Source organism: Dipteris shenzhenensis, chromosome 27 (genome assembly GCF_047967505.1).
Source record: "Dipteris shenzhenensis isolate YYH24624 ecotype China chromosome 27, Dip_SZ_1.0, whole genome shotgun sequence".
Lineage (NCBI taxonomy): Eukaryota > Viridiplantae > Streptophyta > Polypodiopsida > Gleicheniales > Dipteridaceae > Dipteris > Dipteris shenzhenensis.
Genome location: NC_141622.1, coordinates 6,167,908 through 6,176,804, shown reverse-complemented (window position 1 = coordinate 6,176,804; position 8,897 = coordinate 6,167,908). Strand labels below are relative to the sequence as shown.

Here is an 8,897-nt window from a genome sequence, read left to right as displayed (position 1 = left end):
ATCTTTCGAGATGCTCTAGAATCTTTGAAGATTCTGTCTTAGAGCCGGGGTTCCGTCGGTGGCGTCCAGGTGTTGGCAAGCTCGTGGGTTGCAGAGAGCTATGGCATTGTGTCATAGTAGAGGCTGTTGATGGAGCTTAAGAGCTCCTTAGAGCTAGCTAGAGGTAGTTTTGTAGAGGCAGCCTGGGGCTACAATCCGGATGGCAAGAGGCAAGGCGTATGGCATTTTATCTGTGGAGGTTGGGAGTCTGTTGAGAGGCTGCATGCGACGTTGCAGAAGGAGGTCCCATCTGTGGTCACTGGAGCTGTCATTGGAGAGGCGCTACTTTCGCTCTCTACTTCTCCACCAGCTCATCGCCAAATTTCTTCTTGTGGAGCGCTCTGCTGGTGGTTGGAGCTGGCTGGCTCTTCAATGTTAGGAGCTAGGTGACTATGGAGCATGGAGAGTCCGTTGGCTATTGGAGTTGCCAGAAGCTTGGCTGCTCCTTTAGTTTCATGGGCTCTAGAGGAAGCTTGGCTTTCACGTTCGTGGTGGCAGCTGAGCTGCTACTGCAATTCGATCACGCTGTCAATGCTCTAAACGACGAGCATGCGGAGGCACTGAGGAAGCTATCGATGGTCACAAGCGTTGGTCGTAGCAAGGCACTAGGAGCTATCTGGTTTGCAATATTGCAGGAGCCGATCGTTGACAAAAGTGCGGGCTTGTCGGTGAGACCTTTGGAGAAGCCCTTTGGAGAAGCGTCTCGTTTGGAGAGGCAAGGCAAGCTTGTTTTAGGTCTTTGCATGGAGGTCGAGGCTACCTCCAAGCTCCAATGCTTGCTAAGAGGGAAGCCTTTTAGCTCCAATCTCTCTATTCTCTCTCACAGAGAGAATTCTCTCTATGTAGCAAACAAATCTCTCAACGAGAGGCATGAACATGAATCTCTCTCTCTTTCACACAATCTCTCAACAAATCTATTGCAAAATAAAGAAGAATCTCAATGAATGGAAGTCTCTTCTTCCTCTCAATAGAAATCTCTCTTTCTCTCTCGGAATGAACAAGAGATCTTAAGGAAACCTTTCTCTCTCACTCAATGGATGGAAATTCTCAATGAACATAATTTTCTTTCAAGTGATGGAATGAATGGACGGAAATGTCTCTCTCAATGAAAGTGAACTTGCTCGAAGAACACTCAAGAGGAACTCTCGATCCCACAATCTCTCTCGCACTCTCAGAATTGCAATGCCTCAGCGGAAGGCAAGGAAGCTCTGATACCATGACAAAATATGAAGAGGGGATAGGAGAAGAGTGGAGATGAGGAGAGAGGGCACAGCTAGAGAGCACACCACAAATGACTAACTGTACACTAGATTTAGTTGAAAATGTAGAATATATACAAACCCATTTAGGGTTAGGGTTAAGGCATCTAACCCTTTCCTTTATAGCACTCTATTGGGTTAGTGCTATGCACATATGATCACATGATGGTGCTATGTACACATGATCACATGATGTTGAGTGTGAACTCTCAACAATCCCATCTTTTTCTCCCCCTTTCTCTCTCTCTTCCTCTTCTCTCTCTCTTACTATTTGTATCCCATCTTTTTGGCCTGCCCTCTAGGGAAGGCCTTAGGCCACCCTCCCTTGCGAAAGGGAAAATTCAATTTTCCTTAAATTTTCATTGCTTTTTTTATAATTGGTTGGGACCATGTGATATCCACTATTTCCTCCCTATTTTTCTCTTCTTTCTATTTCGAGCAAGCCCATTCACCAACTTTCACTTTCTATTTTCTACCCTAGAATATGTCTCTCTCTCTCTATCTCTCCCCCCCAACCCTACTCTCTCTCCCCCCCCCACACTCTCTCTCTTTCTCTCTCTCTCTCTCTCTCTCTCTCTCTCTCTCTCTCTCTCTCTCTGCTTTCAACCCTCTTTTCCATGCCATGCATCCAATTCGTTTTCTTTTTTGATCTTGGGAAAGCCTTATGAATGATTCTCATCATTCAACTTGTTTTCTTTCTTTCTATTTCAAGGCAGGCAAATTTTTTGTGATTGGTTATGGGCATGTGATTTCCACCTTTTCCTCCTCCTTTTTTTCTTCTTTCAATTTCAAGGTAGGCCACTTGGACATCGTTCAACTTGTTCTTGCCCCCCCCCCCCCCCCCGCTCTCTCACTCTCTCTCTCTCTCTCTCTCTCTCTCTCTATATATATATATATATATATATAAAGTGGTCACATGAAATTTACAAATGAATTCTCAGCCACCTAAGCTCTCCTTAGCTCATCCACCTGAGCTTCATCTAGGCTTTCTTTTATGTGGGTCCATCGGCTATGTGCATAGTTGTGGCTCCTTATGCTCATGTTGCTAAAACACAGTAGGCCTTCTCTACAAATTTGCTTGCCACCTCGTGGCCACCTCCATCACCTTGTCTTTTGCATTTTTTGATGGTTCCAGTCCTGTCATCACTCTTGGATGTGTCGCCTACCTATGTGCACCGTTGCAGCTCAATAAAGACTCGACAAAGTTGTTGAGACAGTTTTACACTATATTTGAGGCACGTATAATTTTGTGCTTTGCTTATTTGGCTTTGCTTATTTGATAGTATTACTATCCTTACTACATCTCTAACCACACTTGTGCTCCTAGATACTTGTTTTGGGTTCTCCACAGCTCTCGAAAAGTTAAGCTCTCTAAAAATTTCTTGAAGCAAAGTCCCGACTCTCTGAAAATGACGCAGAGATTTTGGGGACTGTTTTCTTGGTTATCTAAAAGTGTTATTTTGGTGTGCCCATCCATATGTGGGTGGTATGGGGTTGTAGATGAGTGTTTTATTCTAAGATACTAATGCATTATCTACAAGATCTCTCCATTGATGCTACTAGCTTCATTTGCGAATATTATCCATGGATGAGTAATTTATATTTGGCCTATTTACATCTTAGTAGTTCTAGCAAGATTATTTGTAGGTTTCTTGCTGTTCATATGCCATTGATGCTACTAGCTTGATTTGAGAATATTATCCATGGGCTAGGAATTCATACATTAGCGTGTGTGCAACACTTGTGGCAAATGTTGCATTCTAGTTTTCCCTTGTTGCAGCAGTCCTTCTTATCATGATTATTGAGACCACAAAAAGTACAACTTCTTCTTGGAGCAGTCTATGGGTAGTTTCTCTTGTTGCTGTAAAACACACGGTCTCTTGTTGAGATGGTAAGACTCTTCTCACTCTTTGTTTTTCCTTCTGTTTCTAGGAGAGAGGCCTCATAATCATACAAAGTGAGATTTTCCATATGGACAAAGTTTCCACAAGGGTACTATAGCCTTCCATATCACAACTTGAAAGAAGAATAGTTTTTGCCTCATCTTCATTAAGCACATGCTTGAGAATAGCTAATTGTGCTGGCGGATGCTAAAAACCAACACTTGTAAATTTGTCCATAGTATCATGAGATGCCATTGGAGAGGTCTTAGTGAGACGATGCTTATTGCTCGATGGTGTCTAGCTCCTTTGTGAGAAACATGCAGTAGTAGACGAGTCTCCTTAGCAAAAATTTGCACAGATATTGATCAAATTTGTGGACCTTGTAGCACCAAATTGTGTGTAGTACTGTGAAAGAAATAAAGACTTTATCTTCTTCATACAAGCTTCCTTCTCTCAGTGGAGGCAACGATGGTGGACTCTGATAAAAATCACCTAGAACTTCCCAAGCTTTCTTTCACAGGCCGATTGGTCAAGATGTTGGCTGCCAGCCCATCATACATACAAAATTCACTAACTAAAATATTATGAGTAGATTTGTTGGCACTATGTGCATCTTCCCTTATTAAGAGCTATTGTATTCGAATATGAAAATATGCAGCTTGATAGGAATTTCAAACGAAGAGATTTGCAACCTGGAATTCTGTCGCTTCAAAAAAATTAAAAATATATATCGACTCTCTTCTTTGGCAATAAACTTAGGCAAGAAAATTTTGCAAAAAAAGGATTACCAGGTTCATTGGTGTTGCAAAAGTCATCGCTATCATTTGAAACAACCAAACTCGATTCTGATACATCTATTTATGCAGTCCTAGGGATTTGTTTAGCAAGGCAAGAGAAATTCCTAGCTTATTGTTAGGAAAGAGGCTTTACAAAGAAGAGAAAAAATGGCATTTTTTACGAGCCATCGAAGTAGAAAATTTGTAGCCTAGCAATAACTTTTAGCTATAAAAAATTTCAAGCATTTATCTTCTGGCAAACCATTAACAGTACGAAATGAAAAATTTTGATTTTTCTAGTGACAACAGTAGCGAACAACTGATAATGAGCCTTTTGAGCAAGCCGTGACAAATGAGTATTAAGCAATACAGAAGCAATCAATAAATCGGTGCCCAAACTTGGGCAGCCAAAGTTTCCTGCCCAAGAAATCTCTTATCATGGGCAGGAGGTGGCAGCTGACTCAGCTTTTGGACTCCCCTAAATTCTTGCTGTGTGTAAAGGGGGGCCGCCCATCCACACCAATGGAGCATCTTGATTGGCTTCCCCCCATTTATGATGGGCAGGCACTCTTTGGTGTGTAAAGGGCCTGATTGAGGTGTTGCATATTACAAAGTGTAGCTTGCCTTATGCCACATCTATTGAAGAGCCACGGGGGCACAAGGTGCTTGGTGCCATGCCAACCAAATAGTCACAATGGTACACCATGAAGGCCATTGCAAGTTTCTTCTTTGATGTGTTAGGGCGTGAAGAATGGAAGAATTCCTATACTTAGAACATGAGACCAATGTAGAAACAAATGGAAGAACTTGGGTGTGAGTGTTGATGAGCCAAGCCATATGGGCTCGTGGAGACGGTAATCTCTAGAAGGGGCAGGATCATGCGACCTTGAGGCTGGGCGAGGGGCAAGGGAGTTGAATCTTGAGCCAGCGTGCGGTTGAGGGAGGGAGGCTGGACTCTGGACTGTGGAGAAATGCAATGCCGGCAGCCAATCGATGAAAAAGTCAAGGTGGGTGACAATGCTGATGACGTTAAGCGGTGTATATATATATGTGCAGGGCTGGCGAACCGGAGTTCATCTTGTAAGTCTTTTCTGTGCATGGATACCTTCTACATCTCCCATGGTGCTCCCACTCTTCCCTTGGATGATTGCCCAGCCAGAGATTTCCTCCGTCGCTGGCATCACTACCTGCCTCACAAACCCAAGGCCATCCTCGCTATCTCCGCCCATTGGTACACCTCCCTCCCCTCCGTCAACACCCCTCCCCACAACACCACCATCCATGACTTCTATGGCTTCCCTCCCGACCTCTACAAGGTATCGCATCTTCTTCCCCTCTCCTGCCATTATACTCTATAAAGTTCGGGGTCGTATATTATTGCGCCGTTGTCACATTACAAGGAGTTTGGGATCTTCTTACAAGACGATGCGCGTTCCTGGGACGTGTTTTTGCATCGTCTTTGAAAAATATCTGCCTGCCTGGAATCTTTGTTGAAGTATTGTTTAGCATGTGCCTTGTGTCTGGAGTGTTGGGATCTTCTCAGAGGTCTTCTGGGGTTTGGGAATGGGGTTTGCGTGCCTCGCACCTGTTTAGAGATCTTTCGGGAACCGTCTTCTCGGTATCTGTTTGGACCCTTTCCATCCGCGTAGCTTACAGTGTCTGCCTGATTCTGGGAAGAAGATTCTGAGAAGACAATTTGTGCGCCTTGGTGGGTATTTTAGGACCTCTTTTGCCTTTCGTGCCTTCACATTGTCTGGTAGGGTTTGTTCTCATCCGAAATTTTTTGGTGAGAGATGTAGATCCAGTTCCGGAGGGTTTGACAGCTTCTAACTGAGGGTTTCCTGACAAAACTTTCCTTTGTCTGTGCCAAATAGCTCCAATACAATGCTCCTGGTGCCCCAGAACTGGCCAACCGTGTTAAAGACCTGCTGCTTGCCGCAGGATTTCAGTCAGTGCAAGAGGATCCCAAGAGGGGGCTTGACCATGGAGCCTGGGTACCATTGTATATGATGTACCCGGAGGCGGATATCCCTGTCTGTCAATTGTCAGTTCAGCCAAACAAAGATGGACTACACCACTACAAATTGGGAAAGGCATTGGCAAGTCTCAGAGACGAAGGTGTACTGATCATGGCTTCCGGGAGCGCTACACATAACCTACGGGCCTTGAGTTTCGACAACAGCCCAACTCCTACATGGGCAGCAGCTTTTGACGACTGGCTGAACGATTCTCTCCTCAATGGCAGGTGATCATGGACTTTACTTTTGCTGCGATGTGCCTCAGGTGTCTCGAAGATTTAAGATTAGCGAATGCTTGTTCCGACGTTTGACTTGGGTGCCCAATACTGATATTAAGCATGGTTACGGACTCCAGGTTCGAGGATGTGACTCAATTTGAAAAGAAGGCTCCCTATGCGAGAAGAGCACATCCGTCTCCTGAGCACTTTCTGCCTTTGCTAGTTGCGCTTGGGGCAGCTGGAGAGAATGCCAAGGCTGAAAGGATTCACTCAAGTTGGGTCGCATCATCGCTGTCGATGGCTTCCTTTCGTTTCAAGGCTGCTGCTTGAAGATATTGATTTTATCCTTTAAAATAGCTTCACCATTTATACATGCCTGCTATCGAATATCCTGGTTGCTTACAATCAGCTGTTTCTACACTCGTTGAATGAAATCGCCCATCTGTACCTACTTTGCTTCCTGCTTTCACAACCTTAGTATATTGTAGCTCGTTATCTCGGAATGAACCTCTTGAGCTTTCTTTGAAAAGCTATCTTAAATAATCCATCTTACTTGCATTGCTTCCAAGTCTAGGTTGGCTCTGCTACATCCCTTGCTTCAATACGTCATAGTCTTGCCGCTTGCTCTCTACTAAACGAGCTTCAGCGCAAGTAATTGATTATTAGTTAAGACAGGAATTGTGCATTCCATATGTTCTTATCGGCATGTTAAAGATGCGAAAATTACGAGTCTCGCTTTTGGGGGCATACTCGGTCAACTTTATTCATTTTCCTCAAGCCAAGAATAATCCAATTAACTGGCAATTCAGCACCCCTTAATAAGCCCTACCACAGCCCCATTAAGACACAGAATAGACTCAAGGCTGCACCAATGAACAGGCATAATCCAATACAGACACATTCATAATGCCAGGCTGAGTCTTGGACGGAATGCCAGGCTGAGTCCTGGATGGAATGCCAGGCTGCTTGTCCTGATCAATATATCTCGCACTAGAGCACTCCATAGGAAGGGGTGCGCTATTGGAGTCAGATTTGGGACATCAATTCGGCGTTTTGGAAGCCTTTGGAGCAGGTTCGAAGGGAGTTTCATTTATCAGACAGAGACTCTCAGTTCCTATCTGGGGTGGTGGCCATGGTACCCAATGGTGGCCGACTAATTCTATTCCCTCGGCACACTGGAGGACAAATCACTGGCTAGTTGGGACCTCAAATCTGAAAAAGATTTCTGCGAAGGTAGTCTATAGAGAATTATTAAAGAGGATTCCTCTGGGGGATGACTAAAATCAGAAATGGAGTATGCGCAGGCGGCAGGACCCCTACGTGGTGGAGCAAGAGGTTTGGGGATTTGTGGAGGAATAACATCCCAATTCTGTTATGGAAGATACTGCATAGCTGGCTGTCACTTCGGAGCAGCATCTGTAAATCTGCCAAGTTACCGTCGACCTTGGCAAGCTGTTGGAGTTCTCTAGAGGGTGTATGTGTTTGGCCATCTGGCTCACCCCAGGAATGCTGTGGTCCATGGAGGTTTCATGATGTTGGCGATGAGGCCGGGCCACTTGCTTGCAAAGACTGACTCCCTGTTGGGTTCCAGTCTTTTGGAGGTTCATAATTTTTTACAGGTTTTCTGTTACTGCAGTGGCAGTGTGGGTTGACAACCCTTTAATGCAAGCCGGCTAGTTTTCCCTATATATATTCATTTTGGCCCAGGGAGGCCATAGGTAATCTATTCTAAGGATAGATATACATTTTGGCCGAGGGAGGCCATGGGCAATCTATTCTAAGGATAGGTTAATATTTTAAGCCTATGTCTAAGGGCCTTAGCACATGGATGGGGCTAGCATGGGCTTAGGATGGGAATCTTTTTGTCATCATTACACCCATCCTAGACCAAATGGTCTAGGATGGATATCCTAGACCAAATGGTCTAGGATGGATTTACAATGGGAGTAGCCACTTTTTCTTCCATCCTAGACCATGGCCTCTAGACCTTGGCAACCAGAATGGGGTCCCCTTTTTTAGGGATTCCAAAACACAGGAGGATGACAAGTGTCCTTGTCCCCGCGTGGTCCCCAACTCCTAAACACATGAAATGCTGCCATGTCTTCTCTTCTACCTAAACCCATCCCTAGTTTCTTTTTTGTTAGCACATGGTGGGATGGGAATAGGATAGAAATATGCATGGGACCACTTGGGACCACCTTTCCCATTCCCATCCTATTTCTTCCCATGTGCTAAGCCCCTAAGAGGGGTGCACTTTTGAAATTCAAGAGGGGATACTAACACAATGATCTCTACCACTAAGCTATAGAGTAGTATAACATCTCTAAAGATAACTATAGGCCCTTCCACTTCAATGCCCTCTTCATAAGTGGTCCCTTCCTCCCCTTCGCCAATCTCTGTCCCCTATCCTCCATTATTTTTTAGTTGAAACTTTGCATCTTCCCCCTTTATCATTAGTTTAATCATGGCCTTTTTCACCCCTTTTTTTTCCCCACAACTAATTAATAAGAATTTTTATTTTTCCAACATCGGGGTGACGTATTTGGCACCATGTGTCCAAATAATAAAGGCTAACTTCATCTTTATGTTCTCTATTGTGAACTGTGACAAGTCTTCATTCATGCTTCTCTTTTTTAGGTCAACATTTATGTTCTAGTCTTAATGATTATTGTTTTTGTGCATGGCCTTGGGATAAATTTTTGGA

General features: G+C 44.2%; 1 protein-coding gene across 1 annotated transcript; it reads left to right on the top strand.

Annotated features, from left to right (window-relative positions):
• Window positions 1-4,764: 4,764 nt before the first annotated feature.
• On the top strand, window positions 4,765-7,835 carry LIGB (catalytic LigB subunit of aromatic ring-opening dioxygenase family). The gene is made up of 3 exons (XM_087399071.1): window positions 4,765-5,273; window positions 5,832-6,202; window positions 6,331-7,835. Exons 1-3 carry the CDS (start codon window positions 4,929-4,931, stop codon window positions 6,521-6,523), a joined length of 909 nt encoding a protein of 302 aa, XP_087255197.1. The 5' UTR covers window positions 4,765-4,928; the 3' UTR covers window positions 6,524-7,835.
• Window positions 7,836-8,897: the final 1,062 nt, after the last annotated feature.

What these genes read in the sequence shown, in the direction of transcription:
- LIGB (XM_087399071.1), top strand. Translation starts at nt 4,929, where the DNA reads ATGCAATGCCGGCAGCCAATCGATGAAAAAGTCAAGGTGGGTGACAAT. An exon ending in TCCCTCCCGACCTCTACAAG is followed by an intron (nt 5,274 to 5,831) that starts GTATCGCATCTT and finishes TGTGCCAAATAG; the next exon opens with CTCCAATACAATGCTCCTGG. An exon ending in GATTCTCTCCTCAATGGCAG is followed by an intron (nt 6,203 to 6,330) that starts GTGATCATGGAC and finishes TACGGACTCCAG; the next exon opens with GTTCGAGGATGTGACTCAAT.